Consider the following 15,420-nt stretch of genomic DNA (forward strand, 5'->3'; position numbering starts at 1 on the left):
GTCACAATCCTAGTCAAAGAGTATGCATGATTGCACATACAGACCCTCAGGTATGGCATCGAAGGAATGGGGACTCCCATCAACCAAGGAGGGAGGTTTCCTATAAAAATGCCTTTATGGAAAACTACATAGAGAACTTTTTCCCAAGGGTCGACCAAAAGACCATTAGAGTCATTGCACAGTGATATTGCAAGGCAAATGACCAATACATTGTCACTCGATGGTGGCAATTATTTTATCACATGCATTGATGACTACACACTGAATATTTTTTTCTACACCATGAGCCAAAAGTCTAAACTACTTGCAAAGTTCAAAGAATTGAAATACATGGAAGAAATCAATGCGATTGTCAAATCAAATGCCTTAGCTCCAACAATGGGGGAGAATATGTCTTTAAATACTTTACTAGGCTTTGCAAGCAATAGGGAATACATAGAGAGTTTTACGTGCCTAAAACATAGCAACAAAATGGAGTAGCAGAAAGGAAGATTATTGAGTTTGAAAGGATTAGGAAACAAAGTGCACTACTGAAAACCTTGGGTAAAAGCAGCTTGCACATCGGCTTATTTATTGAACCGGTCCTATACTAATGGTTTAGGTGATATGCCACTAGAGGAAGCATGGAGTGGACATAAGCCAAATGTCCAGTATCTCAGAGTGTTTGGATCAATTTTCTATGCTCATGTATCAAAGTACAAGAGGGGTATGTTTGATTCTAAGAGTGAGAAAAATGCATTTTGGTTGGGTATGCAGAGGAACGTAAAGACTATAAGTTACATGACCCTATAACTTGCAAAAAATGTTTGCTTCTTGTGATGTGGTGTTTGATAAGAACATAAAGAAAGCTACTTTCCACCATGGTTATGCAGAATCAAATGCAAGAGCTGATAAGCAAGTGATTGACAATTGATTTGCGGACAAGTGGTTGACAACTCTAGAGATGCAGATTTGCAAACATCCATATAATGTGGAATATTTAATGACATGCTGCCTAGAGTGACGAGGAGTAGTCAACAAAATGGGGGAGCATCTTCTAGACGTTCTACAAACTTTTAATCAAAGAATGAATCTCATGGTCAGCATGACCAAGAAGCCGCATCACCAAGCAGACGCCAAGGTAGACAAAAAAGAGGGTGGTTGAAGCAAAGAGCATTGTCAAGGATATGAAACCTAGAAGAGTGCAAATAGCATATAGGTGTTTCAAGTCTCAAGTCAAAGAACGTTCAACTTCCAAGGGAGGCAAAACCAAAGGAATGGGTTGGTGTCATGAAGAAGAGTATAATGTAATTCTGGAAAGTTGATATAACCACCTAAAGGAAAGAATGTTATTGGTTGCAAATGTGTGTACAAGGTCAAGCATAAAGTTGATGGGAGTGTAAGCAAGTATAAGGAAAGATTGGTAGCAAAGTATATGCTCAACAAGAGGGCATTAACTATGAGGAGACATTTGCACCAATCACAAGAATGAAAACCATATGCCTTATTCCTTCTCTTACTTGTTGTATGGGGTAACACTTACATCAGATGGATATCAAGTTTGCATTTCTTGATGGAGACCTACAAGAAGAGATGTATATGAGGCAGTCAGAAGGATTTGTTGAAAAAGGTTCTTAACACTTAGTGTGCAAGTTAAAGAAGATACTTTATAGTCTCAAGCAAGCCCCACACGCCTGGTACAACAAGATTGACACTTATTTTTTATAACAAATATTAAACAGAAGTGAACTTGATCATGGGGTGTATTTGAAGAGAAATGCAACAATCATTGCACTCTTGTGGATGACCTCGTTATAGTGGGCAGCAACAACAAGCTGATCAAGCAAGCAAAGGTCAGCCTTTGCAAACAATTTGAAACGCATGATTTGGGATTCTTGCATTAAATTTCGAGTGTTAAGATAGAACAAGCAAAAGGAGGCATATTTCCAAGACAAACAAGGTATGTTGACTCTATGTTAGAGTAGTTTGGATTGTTGGATGCCATACCTCTGAGTACACCTTTTGAGACTTGGGACAACATGCTAAAGTTGTAGGGTGCAACATTTTCAGATCTTACACTATACCGACAAGCAATTGGTAAGCTCATCTACTTGATGACATTGATACAACCTAATATTTCTTATGCAAGAGGGCTATTGAGCCAGCTTACTTGTGTCAAACCATTGGAATGGTCTAAAGTGGATTTTTAGATACCTGAGTGGGACAGCCAATCATAGGTTGGCATATCTAAAAGGGTTCTATGATGCAGATTCGGGAGGAGGCCCCAAATGCAAGTCTATTTCAAGGTACACATTGTTGTTGAATGCTCATTGTGTATCTTGGTCATTGTGTATCTTGGTCTAGCAAGATACACATTCATGTTGAATGCTCATATGTATCTTGGTCCAACAAGAGGCAAGCAACTCGGCATAGAGTGTAGATTTTGTATGGCCAACTGCCTGTGTTCTCTCTCATCCTTTTCACTTAGTGTGTTGAGTATTGGACTATTGTCCTCTTTCACAAGGTCTTTTCATTGCTTTCCCACATTTTAAAAAATTCTTCTTGTAAATCCAAGATAGGACTAGATCTAAAAGCTAAATGAAAAACTTGGTCATACTTCCTCATGGCATGTAAATGCTTAGTCTCACAAAAAACAAGGCCAATCTCCATAAAGCTTGCACTAAAATTCTAGAGTGACCTTGTCATTACTCATCATGAAATCAAGGTACTCATTGTGGGAAAATCGGATCCTCTATATAAATGGCATACGGTCCTGCCAATAGTATTCATTATCACTATTTTGGTCCCAAGCAAAAAGGGCTAGCCTCTTGCTTTGTAAGGCCTGCATTATATTATTCACAAAGTTAGGGTACTTTGTGCATAGCTGCCTCTGAGCCTCTGCACTATGACATCCTCCAATCTCAAAATAGATATAGGAGTTGGCCTTTGAAAGATTAAAATTGCCCTTCTCACAACATTGTGCTAGATCAACCATCACAAGGAAAAGGACCACATTGGAAAAAGGATTCATATGCAATGACTGTGTCTCATTGACCTTCAAGGGTCTCTTTCTAGTATAAAGGTCAATAGGGGGCCTATGAAGCTTCTTCACTTGCAACTCCGAAGTTCTCATATCCACAAGCTTTACCTATTAAATTTTCTTCCTCATAGTATTTTGTTGTATGTTGACAATTCTAGAAGTCAAAAAATTTTAGGAGCCTCTATCTTGCTCCTTGTGGTCATTAACAGATGGTGATGATGCAACCTCCAATTGCTAGGGCACCTTTTTTGTCGCTACTTTGAGCCTTGACTGATCCCTTCTTTGAGCCTTCCATCGCTTGCTAGTGGCGGTCTCTTTTTATGCCCCTTTGGAGACTCCTTTTTCTTTGAATCCCTAGATGGAACCTAAGCTGGAAGCATATAAGGGACTAGTTTGGGCAAGAGATTAGTGTTTGTCCTCATAGCTTCTTCTACCTGTTCCTTGAAAGCGAGGGGCTTGATTTTATCAAAATCACAATTTGTCTCCAGAATCGCAATCTTCTTCTTTGGAGTGTCAATTCTGCTAAGCACCGTGAAGATCACAAAAGAGCTTTCATCTTCATTGTAGGTGAATTACCTCATAGTGCCACAAGACTGGCTTTTTTTTTTGTCCGCCTAAAGAATGGAGCTCCTAGAATGTAGAAGACCAAGCTCTTGGAATTTATAAATTCAAGGTACCCTTAACGAGATGAGGGTACAAATGTTGCGTCACGCGTGCCATGTGGTTGGTGTTTACTGCCAAAAGCCTCTGTGAAGGTAATTTAGGGTGAATAATGCTCTTTGATGACCACCGAAAGTAAATGCCTTGGACTTGAGAATTGGGGAGTTTAGCTTGGTCCTTTTCTTCATGTGCTTTAGCAAATGTAACATATGGGGAAGACATCAAGTCCTTGGGACTAGACTGAATTAGTATAAGTTTACATAAAAGCTCAACCCTTGGGATCGAATTAGCATGAGATTGGACAAAATTTTGATCCTTGATTGGCATTTTGCATATGTCTGATAATTCAATCTTGGGGATCAAGTTTGCAAGGGTGATAATGCCATTGCAATCCCCAAAATCGAATCTGGGTGGAGCTTAATGCTCATTCTGATCCGTAAGATCAGAATACATTGTATTAGCATAAACCTTTTTCAAGCTTCACAAATTTGAACCCCAAGATTGGATTAGTGTTAGATTGCACTCTAATTTGTTCCCAGGGAACGGTATGTCATGAAGCCTCTTGTAACCCTTCATAAATAATCAATCCTTTGATGTTGGTAAATAGATTAGCATGATTCCTAATGAGAGTTTGTGCAATTCTCAAAGAAGTCAACTAGTACGGGTAGGCTAAGAGATCTATAGCACTATTAGCATGATGTCTAAGGAGAGTCTACATACAATTTGTGAGAAAAGCTGATCCTAGATTTGCATTAGGGTTAAGCCTAAGGGTAATCTTATCCCATGAACTAGATTAGCGTATGCCTACAAAGAACTTGGTTGCAACCCTATTTAGGGATAGGTTACCTAATAATTCGATCCCAAGGATCGAATAACATGAAGCCTTCCCAAGGATTGGGTTAGCATGAAGCATCTAGAGATTTGCAAGCAATTATAATCCCTTAGGATCGGATGAGCTTGCAAATTGATGATAATTAATAAATGAAGAAAAACTTCTCTCAAAAAAATTAAAAAGAATTTGCATTAAATCTAAAAGGTATCAAAATAGAATATTTTATGCTACTTCTTTGGATTTGAGACCATGTTGTCTACATGCATGGGTTGTGGCAATGCTAGTAGTGCTAGGAGCAAGGGAAGATATCAAACTTGCTAAATAGCAAATAATGAATATTAGGACCAAAGATTTGGGATTTTATAATTACATCAACATAAATATTGTTTTTAAGTCCAAGATGCATTTTTTAAAAATAATTATTTATCTTTATTTTTTCAAATATGAACCTCAAAAGTCCATTTCTTTGCTTAGCTTATCTTGGACTTTTTAAAAATAATTACTTATCTTTATTTTTTCAAATATGAACCTCAAAAGTCCATTTCTTTACTTAGCTTAGTGCCATTTCTAGGGCTGGGGGTGGATGCACATTTTCTCTCCTTTGAATTCCATATCTCCCAAGACTTCTTTATCGACATTTCACTAATCATATTGCAAGTGCATCTTCCATGGCACCTCACAACATAAGTTTCGTCATCCCCCAAAAGCCTTCAATCTCATAGAAGAGCCTAGGAAATAGTTGTCAAGATGTGTCTTTCTTTTCATATGAACTTATTAGCATGCTAGGGTATCTTCCAATGTCCTCATATGAGACTACACCTTTTATAGGGATTAGCCAAACAAAGCTACCAATGCAAGGCATCAGTTATGAAGCTGCAAGGATAGGTGTAATGTGCATTCTGCCTCAACTCAAGCTACGAATAGAGCATTTTCATGTGTAATTGCTCCAATTGCACATGTGCCATCACCTCCTAGAAACATAGAGAAAATAACAAATGGAGCTAGTGAATGTAATAGAGTGTTTTTATGTGTGATTGCTTCAATCACACATGTGTCTTCACCTCCTAGGAACACAGAGATAATAACAAATGGAGCAATAGAATGTATAGAAGCTGAATATAGTGTATCAACTCCATCAAAGAAGCGAAGGTTGAACACTAATAAAAGATTCACGAGTTATGGGAGGAGAGGATGCAATACGTGATACCCAAGCTCAACTAACAAAAGCATCCATTGTGTTCAAAATAATTTAGGAAGAGTAGGGGTAAGAAAATTGAAAGCCGTGAGGACACCGCATCTTTGTTTCAATTTGAGGAACCCACAGTCTACGTAAATATGGCCATGCTAAACAGTAACTGAGAAGTCATTCCGTAGGCTCTAATACAAATGAAACAGCATCTACAAACAGGGAGGGCTCCAACGCAATTTACCACCTAGTCAAAACGAACTCAAATGCCCACTATATACGAATATCCATCATCTCTTCCCTCGTATTCACTTCGGGGTGTGTGACTCTCTCTAGTCTTCCCCCTAACCCAATGCTTGCCACCCGAAGCCTACTTGAGTGCCATGTGTCCATAATTGACCTTAGTGCATCTATGCACCTTTAGGACCTAGTAATATACTCCATTTTATTGCTTAGGCCTAAGATTCTCCCTAGGCCCCCAACCCTCTAAGCTCCATTATACACAAGCAGTATCGGGCCCTCTAGCCAAGCCTCAGCTGCCGTAACAAGGGGGGAGGCGTAATGCCTTCGCTTTTCTCCTATCCTTGCTTTCCATTTATGCATCTTCAAGAAACTTTTTCCTTCCTTTCTTTTTGGATGTTTAAATATATTAGTCACCTTGGACTAACTTGCTTTTCCTCACGTTTTATGATCCTATGACGCCATCAATCCTAGCAAGGAAATATGAATGACAGCCTCTCTTTAGTGCCTAGACTAAATCTACAATTTCAGGTTAACTTTTTGTGTATTTCTGTGTAAATTTGTGTATGCCCACACCCATGTGTGTATAAATACCACAAGAATGCCCCATCCATTAATGTTTTTTTACAAGCACACTATAGATAACTCACTTCCTTCTGTAAGTGTTTGGTGTGCCTACGGTAAGAGAGTGTTGTATCAGTCCATGTTTTATTCATAAAGGGACACTGGAACATCTTAGCAAAAGTATGCATTATAGCAAGGAACCATTTGAAAGATTTTGACCTAGTGAAATGTGCATTACCTGAGCCCTCACATCATAATAATCATCACTGTTATCGTCGCCATCATCTCTCAAAAAAAGAGAGAAATCAGATCCCAAGAAAGAGTTCGGATGTTACATCATATGTTCAATATTCAGGTCCCCCCCCACCACCCCCACCCATAAGTAGGCAAGATCTGACATTGTGCGCTCAGGCTGCCGCTAAACCTATCCTTCAAATTTGTAGAAGGAGCAAACAGATTGGACCACTCCTAGAAACTCCTCAACCACCGTTTGCAACTACAAAATATGAATAACACCAGAAATGCTTCCAAGTTTTTAGGTGGTGTTATAGATTGCACTCATAACTAAAAATTAAAATATGATACAGCAGGCATCTACACAATTTTTGCTGATAGGTCCCTGCATGCAGAAAACAATGATCTATTTATCACCCATGGCTTCACTACCGTTCTCACAAAGGATGCCTGTGAGAATGTCATAAAATACAGCACTTCCAGATAGTCCTGTCTCCGAGTGCTTTCCCTAAGGCACACAGCCTAGGCCCAGCTGGAAGCATGCACTTGAAATGCAATTCTATGAACCCCCTTTTCAACATGCTGCCTATAGAAAAGACTGAATTGGTCCACAACCTGCATTGAATCCTCCACTATACGGGACTTTCCATCCACCTAGATAACTCACATTCTCCACAAGTGGCTTTCACTGACTCTACAAATTTCTAAGCAGGAAACAAGGAGAGCAGATTAGCTCGCCACATGCAAGTGCAGGACTCTCTCATTGTTGACATGAATAAGTTTCAGGGCTACGTAGCTATACCATCTGAAATACAACAGTGAAGCACCCGCTCATCAGAAACAGTAAATAGAGGCCACATCATATTAATAAAAAGTACTCTGCAAATTCCCAAACAAAAAACAGACTTTAGAATCCTTTTGCCAAAGCAAAGTTGCATTCAACAAGAAATGCCAGTCACATACAAAATAATGAAACAACTCAGTAATTTTGGCCACTTGGTGACCACAGAGATCCACTATATATATATATATATAAAAGAGAAATAGAGAGAGAGAGAGAGAGAGAGGTGCATGTGCATGTGTGCAGAACATTGCTCGATATGTACATCTATGTATGTACACACACACACACTTCACACGTGTGTGTGTGTGCGCACGTGCATGCGTGTGTGTGTGTGTGTGTGTGTGTGAGAGAGAGAGAGAGAGAGAGAGAGAAGGTATGCAAATGTTAAGTATCACCATTAAAGCTTGTGAAAAGCAGATAAACAAAAAAAATTACCTGCTCCAATGTTTTGAGCTTGGATAAGAATGCATAGGATTCCCTCTTCTGGATCTATTTGATTCTGAGTTCGCAATGTAGAAGACTTGCAGTCCCGGATCTCCCCAAGTTGTGGTGAATAGAGAGTTCGATCCATTAACACATTGACATTTTTGGTAAAAGTTGACTCGTTCCATCCAATGGCTTTTAGAGTGCTTCTTGGAGTCCCTTCTCCAAAGCCTGACAGACCATCAAAACTCACTACTAGGTCGTTGAAAGAGCCAAGATGACAATGTAGAAAGACTTGCAGCTCTTCAGAAGAGCACCTGTCCCTTGAAACTGGGCTTTCACTACCAAATGTGTCCAAATTTCGGAACACCCTACCTGGTGCTGCATCAGCTTTCCAGTTTAGGGGAAAGTTCTCATGCTTTCGAGGGCCAGTTGCCTTAGGAGTTGGTCCCTGCATCTCATCATGAAATGGTATGCAAGCACGTTGATAATTCATATTTGAAACTGAGCTCAACTTTGAATCCCTCTTTAGTCGCCAGCGGTTCCTCACTTCTGAGAGTGCTTCATCATGTTTCCGTTGTAACTCTTTCAGTTCTAGTTCATGTCTTAGAGCAAGCTCTGTCAATTCCTGAATTGCTGACTCATCTTCACAGTCATCAACCCAATCACAAAAAAGATCAAAGGTGGGTGGTGCAGATAAGAATGGTTGCAATGTCTGACCTCTGTTGTCCTGTTGGCAAGCTTGCTCTTGTGGTAGTGAAGTCACGACCCTATCAGAATGACCATCAAGACATGCACTTCCCTGGACTGTGCCCTCCCAACACTCATGCGTGCAGTCTAAAATTTCAACCTCTCTCTTAGACTGCACCAACTCATTGAAGGCAGCTGCTACCTCATTGCTGTTAGTGGTTCTAGGATCTGTCCTACTTGGACATTCCTCAAAAAAAGGGGTTACTGCTTCACTCTTTGGAAGAGCAGTGGCAAGAAAAGCACGAGATGTCTCTGAGCCAGGAGAGTTGAAATCATCCAGTGGACCCCACTCAACTTCTCTTTCTAGAATATCAGTTGAATCACATGAAACAGTGAGCTGTTCTTCTGCTATACTAACAAGAAAATCAGCCCTATGGCAGTGATATGTGATCTCTTCAAATTGTCCATTTACTGTACCCTCTGCTCTTGAAAGAGATGTATCCTCTGGTGTTACAACACTTGTAAAAGAGGAAGACTCATCTTCAAGAGACCTTTCAGACAAGGTGGATCCCAATGGATGGAAAACACTGACTAAGCTCGAATATCCCTCAATTGCATTGTTGGAAGTGTGAGATGTCTGTGAGCTGGGAGACTTGGAACCACCAGTTGGACCCCAATCAACTTCTCGTTTTAGAATATCAGATGAATCACTGGAAACAGTGTGCTGCTCTTCTGCTACATCAACAGGAAAATCAGACCTATGACAGTGATACGTGACCTCTTCAAATCGTCCGTATATTGTGCCCTCTACTCTTAAAGGGTACATATCCTCTGCCATTACAACTCTTGGAAGAGAGGAAGACTTATCTTCAAGTGGGCTTTCAGATAAGATGGTTGCCAATGGATCAAGAACACCAACCATATTTAAACATCCCTCCTCAACTGCATTGTTATGCCCTACAAGCACTTCCCCATCACCATAGGTCTCGTCAATTGCAACTCCTGGCTTCCACTCTGGGACTAGGGCCAATATTGCAGCATCAATCATCTCTGCAATCTTAGTGACATCCTGATCTGTAAGATCAAGCTCAGCAACCATCTCACTTGCAACACACATTGCTGTATCACTCTCCACATCAAATGGAAAGTGAATGCTGCGAACTTTTCCTGCAAAGAAAACAAAACATAAGATTAGTTTGGAACAGCACGAATTCCTAGATGCAAAATGCAGTTTCTTTCAGAATCCATCACTATGGTAGCATTTCATTTGTCCATCTCATGGGAAACAGTGGCCATGCATGTGCGAAGCCAGTCTCAATGCCATAATGGGGTGCATACTTCTCAAAATGTAACAACTCTTGGTCATGTCCCTTCCCCACCACATCAGGGTATACATCCCCAATTTAACCAAATCCTAAAGGACAAAAGCGGTTGGCAAACCAACATGTCAATTATAAGACTTGAAAATTTATAACCAGTGGGGTGGCCTCTATAGCCAATCAACCTATGTGTTTAACAAAACGCCCAACAAACATCAAGAAAGCATACAAAACACAAGCCTGAGTCAATCATTCAGACTCCATAGAACAATAACCAGAAAAACTCACTCATCCCTCCAGCCCCTTAGGCATTAATGAATGTATGCAACGGACAGTCAAAGTAAAGGCTTTGAATTCGTCCACCATTAGACTGTTTACAAAAGACCTGCCTGTTCTGTTCATAAGGCAGGCTCATTCAAGATAACAAGAACAAATCCCCCTCATAGGATCAGACTTGGTGCCCAGGTGCTTGTATTTTCAGTACAGCCTAATAGTAAGAAACATTCGAAGCAATTCAATCGCTAATGGTATGAAACAAGACCAAAAAGAGTCAGTTGAGGTATAAGAGCTGTTATATGTCTAAATGAACGCAGGAACATGTCAAACTCTTCCAGTACAGAAGAACAAACAGTGTGGTTCAACCCATGACAATGACATAAGGCAAAACCAAAAACTATATCATGAATAGTAGGACAAGTTACTATGCAATTTCATGAGGCCCCAGGCATAGGTGTAGACATATGCACAGTGCGCCCATATCCACATAAACACATAACACGTCAGCAGTGATTGGAACACAATCTAATTGTGTTGATAAGTTTATCAGATGCATGGGAAAACATGTTGAGGAATCGGGGTCATTGCCCCACTCATGAGCCCCCGAATGAGGACAAAGGAGCAAGATATCTGTGTTAGATTAGGGCACGAAAGGACTGTCATGCATGATGAGGACATGCCTCCTGGGCAGATCTGGAGCCAACAAAGGCTGCCACATGGGCAAAGACATCGCTGCATATGTGCAGCAACTAAGGGCTGCCCACAACATGCAAGAAGCTAGCTCCTAGATGGGCAGCTATGAAGACCCAGCATGGGTGGCTGGTTGGCTTGCAATGAGACGGGCATTGGGAGGCATTTATCAGGGCCCAAGGTGCCCTGGATGTGATCAGACCTGGAGCAAGACTGCCAGGTTATACAGATCTGGTTGGCCTATTTTATGGTTGGCCATGGACAGATGGTATAAAAGGGACAGGGTATTTGTTGGGCAAACAGCAGGACGACGCAGCAGCAGCAGCAGCATTGAGGCTGCTTTTGGTGCTGGATCTGAATCCTAAACAGCTGCGCTGTAGTTGTGAGGTACACTGAGAGCCACATTCTCTACTTTGATCCATCCTACTGCAGCAAGATATATACATCGTTTTGGCTGTCTACTTGTCTGCATGAATCTCCAGACTTGTGTTTCAGTTTACTTCTTTGCAGATAATCTGTCGAAGGACTTGGTGGGCATCTGGAAGATTTTGATACCTATGTCACTACATTTGAAGCCTAGCAGTCATTGCATTTAAAACATTAGGAGTCACAAAATCCAATAAAAGCATTCAAAACATGGAAAAGATAAGACAATATTTTAGAGGCAAAAGTACCTTCTGAGTCAGCAATGCGAATCTTCAAAAATACAGTGTCATCTTCTCTTCTTTTACCCCTCACCCTGAAATCCACACTTCTGGCACGCTCTTCTTTGGAGTAGAATGAAAGCATAGGCTTGCCAAGGTCATCAGCAAATGTATTTAACTTCAAATCCATAAAACAAGAATCACACCCATCACTACTATCATCTGGTAAACTTGGTATTTTCTCCTTTAATGTATAACTAATCTGCACTGTAGCAGATTTTCCATGGGGCTCCTCCATATATGCTACTAAATCATCCATGCCATTTGTCTTTCTGATCATCCTGCCTGATTCTTGATTACATTCGCATTGCAGAAAAGGATCCATCAGAAGCTCTCTTGCTGGAAGCCGTTTCGAGGCTGTTGCTATGCACTTTTCTATGAACTGGCAGAGATCAGGATCCTTGACCTTCTTTAAAGCTTCTGGCTTCTTTCCCTGGGCAATAGTTTAAACTGACATCAGACTGCCAGCACAACATGTTCAATGAATTATGAACTGCTCCATATCTAGTACAAAGGTAAGATTTGCCAGTAGACTGGCACAGTTTACAGGTCTCAAACACTCTTACGATGCTTCACATTTGAAAAATAAATTACCGAAGTGACTTTCTTGTAAATTTGAGCAGCATTACTGCACTCGCTGTAAGGATATTCGGAAGTAACCATTTCCAGAAGACACATTCCAAATGAATAGACGTCAGCCAACTCTGTATACTCCTCTTCATACAGTTCTGGAGCCATAAACTCAGGTGTGCCTGCCAAAAAATGGATGTCTTCAGTACAGCAGATAAAAGCTTGTAAAATGGTAACAGTAAACATGCTAAATCGATGGATGTCTTCAGTACTCAATGAAAATGATGAAAAACATTCTAGGGCCACGAACCTATGACACTACTTGCGGCATGAGCATGCTGCAGGATGGTTGCGAGGCCAAGATCCCCAATCTTCACTTCCCCCTGATTCCCATTGATAAAAATATTGTCGCATTTCAAATCGCGATGAATTATGGGAGGGTCATGACTATGCAAATAGAGCAGGCCTCTTAAGATTTGCCGTGACCAATTCTTCACAGCTTTGATGTCAACATGCTTGTGTCTCTTTCGATATCTGAGATGCAAAGGTGCTGATGGTTAGCTCCCATTCATTCAACCAAACATCAAACTGGACAGAGTTTCCAAAACTTGAGGGAGCACGTACTGTCTCAATGTCCCTGATGTAAAGATCTCAGTTATGAAGTTAACATTATTTGCCCTCCTATCCACCCAGGAGTGATAAAGCTTTATGATGTTTTTGTGCTTCAATGTTTTGAGCAAATGAACTTCTGAATATAAATGATCTAGATCCTCGGGAGCCTGCAGCACATTCTCCACTTGAACTTGATTCCAAGCCACCTCGATTCCATCCTCTTGGTCAAAAGCCCTGTATCTATGTAGCATGTCAAGGTCAAGTTTGAAAGCATACAGAAGAGATAAAGAGCGGGCCAGGATCAATAAACCAAATCTGCAGCATAGGATACACAGTCTTGAACGCTCCTTTACCCAGCACTTCCGTGTACTAAAAAAAAAGATTAAGAATAAAAATCAAGACAGACGCAATAAAATGGATGTCATATCAACTTGAATAGACAAATTATTTGTCGTTTGTTGTTTCTTGTATCCGATCTTCGTTACTGTACATGGGAAAGAACCCATGCAAATTTGATAGCACTAACGATAGTGAAGCAGAGGACGATGCAGTAAAACCTGTAAATTCTTACCCGTCCATAGCGACCAGTTGGATCAACTTCCACATACTCGAAATTGTTGTCGTCCTCCTCTTTGCCGCTGGCAAGGTCATGAAGACAGTGACCGCTATGGCCACATCTAATATCAGCCATTCTTAGAGGCGTAAATAAACAGAGCAGAACTCGGATGAAATTGCTTTAGAGCACGATCATCTCTTATACAAGAGTCAGCAAGACGTGGACAGTCGAGGGTCCTTGCAGGAGACAACCGGAGGGCCTTCCAGGGATGCTTCCCAATGCAGCTGAATTAACACGACAATCCCAAGCACCGATCATGCCGGCTAAGGGAGTGTAAGAAGTATAAGGAGCAGGAGAAGTTTCCGATGCAGGAGGGTCAAAGAAGACAAACAATTGGCAGCCAGCCACTACAGGAGTGGGGTGATGCAGGGATCAAAAGCACCAGGAAGGGAAAGCTACTGAATGCAAGTTAGCGTTATGACGGAAAGGATTTAACAAGGCCAACTTGTAGGGAGAGGCCGGCAAAATGGGGCTGAAGAAAAACGAAGCAGGGAGGCAAACCCAGATGTCGCCGGCCATGGAGCGATAGTGGGGGATGAGGAGGAGGAGCCGGCAAGTTACAAAGATATACTGGGGAGGCGGGAATAGCAAAACGATGAAGTGGGCGGAGAGAGAGAAGCGGAGAGACGGTCGTAAAACGTTGCGGGTCGGGAAGGCAAGCAGGGAAAGAAGCTCATTCCCGAAGAGAGAGAAAATTTTGAGGGGCTAGAGAGAGGTAGAAGGGGTAGAGAGAGGAGAGAAGTGGGCAGGAGGGCAGTAGGTCCTCTTTAAGGAGGCCCACGTTCCAGTGCACCGGCTGTTGCCGGTCGCCGCGTTTTTGACCGCGGTTTCTCCGCTATACTCGCCGCCGCTTGCGATGAATATTCTCCTCGTTCAATCTTCTCTTTTTAAACAACCCCCCTTGAAAATCAGTGCCTAAATTTCTCATTTTAAACACCCTAAACCCCCGAAAATCGGTGCTTCGTTTGTTTTCCACTTAAATTTTGTCTTTCTTCAATCTTTAAAGTTTAAATACATTTTAATTATTGTTCAAATTAATTTTTTTGAATTTTATATTTATATATATATATAAATACAGAGTCCTTTATACAAATTTTAACTTAAGCAATTAATGGGATTATTCATTACAAGTGATGAGTTTATTTTAATTTAGATCACATTATTAATAAAGGCACTCCTATGGTTTATTAGAATATTTATTAAGAAGCATACAAATGTTCAAATATCTAAATATAGCCACTCACGTTCACCCAGGGGGGGAGAGAGAGAGAGAGAGAGAGAAAGAGGCAATGCTACAAAGATCAATTTTCGCAACTAAACATCCTTAATTCATTTTATTCCCTGAAATTAAAGGCAACCTATGATCCCACCTTTGAGACCTAGTGGAGTGGATCTATAACCCATCGTAGATAGTTTTAAACAACCTGAACACCTCCCCCCCCAAAAAAAAAAAAACAGTGCCTAAAATTCAAAATCAGCCTTTTTGGCCTGCCCGAATGGGTAGGTCTTATTAGAGAGTCACACTTCTAAGAAGCGGAATGGGCAGTTGAATTTTAGAACTTCTTCGATTTTCTGTGATTGGTCCAACTTACACTTGCTATTTCCTTCCTTGGAAATCCTCCATCTCTCTCTCTCTCTCTCTCTCTCTCTCTCTCAGCTTTCAATTCATCATTTTCTGTAGTCTCCGCCCCCTTTTCTGCACATCATCTCCACTACGCATCCAATTCATCTTCTTTTTCGCCTTTTGGATTTCGGATTGTTGTTTTTTTAGAAAATATTAAAAATAAGGTGAATGATAATAAATCATTCATAAGGCCTGTCCTAAATCAAGAATTGGATGTGCAATGTGGAAGAGAAGGCGGGAGATGACATTGAGAGAGAGAGAGAGAGAGAGTAGAGAAAAAGATGGAGGATTTCAAAGGAAGAAAATAGCAAATGGGA

General features: G+C 40.9%; 1 protein-coding gene across 1 annotated transcript; it reads right to left on the minus strand.

Annotated features, from left to right (window-relative positions):
* Positions 1–7,537: 7,537 nt before the first annotated feature.
* On the minus strand, positions 7,538–14,179 carry LOC147901117 (uncharacterized). The gene is made up of 8 exons (XM_087375530.1): positions 13,435–14,179; positions 13,195–13,232; positions 12,876–13,103; positions 12,562–12,785; positions 12,276–12,433; positions 11,652–12,114; positions 8,015–9,859; positions 7,538–7,614 (listed from the first exon to the last, which is right to left on the minus strand). Exons 1-8 carry the CDS (start codon positions 13,552–13,554, stop codon positions 7,595–7,597), a joined length of 3,096 nt encoding a protein of 1,031 aa, XP_087231656.1. The 5' UTR covers positions 13,555–14,179; the 3' UTR covers positions 7,538–7,594.
* Positions 14,180–15,420: the final 1,241 nt, after the last annotated feature.

Source organism: Dipteris shenzhenensis, chromosome 6 (genome assembly GCF_047967505.1).
Source record: "Dipteris shenzhenensis isolate YYH24624 ecotype China chromosome 6, Dip_SZ_1.0, whole genome shotgun sequence".
Lineage (NCBI taxonomy): Eukaryota > Viridiplantae > Streptophyta > Polypodiopsida > Gleicheniales > Dipteridaceae > Dipteris > Dipteris shenzhenensis.

What these genes read in the sequence shown, in the direction of transcription:
- LOC147901117 (XM_087375530.1), bottom strand. Translation starts at nt 13,554, where the DNA reads ATGGCTGATATTAGATGTGGCCATAGCGGTCACTGTCTTCATGACCTT. An exon ending in ACATCAGGGACATTGAGACA is followed by an intron (nt 12,786 to 12,875) that starts GTACGTGCTCCC and finishes TTTGCATCTCAG; the next exon opens with ATATCGAAAGAGACACAAGC. An exon ending in TCGCATTGCTGACTCAGAAG is followed by an intron (nt 9,860 to 11,651) that starts GTACTTTTGCCT and finishes TTTTCTTTGCAG; the next exon opens with GAAAAGTTCGCAGCATTCAC.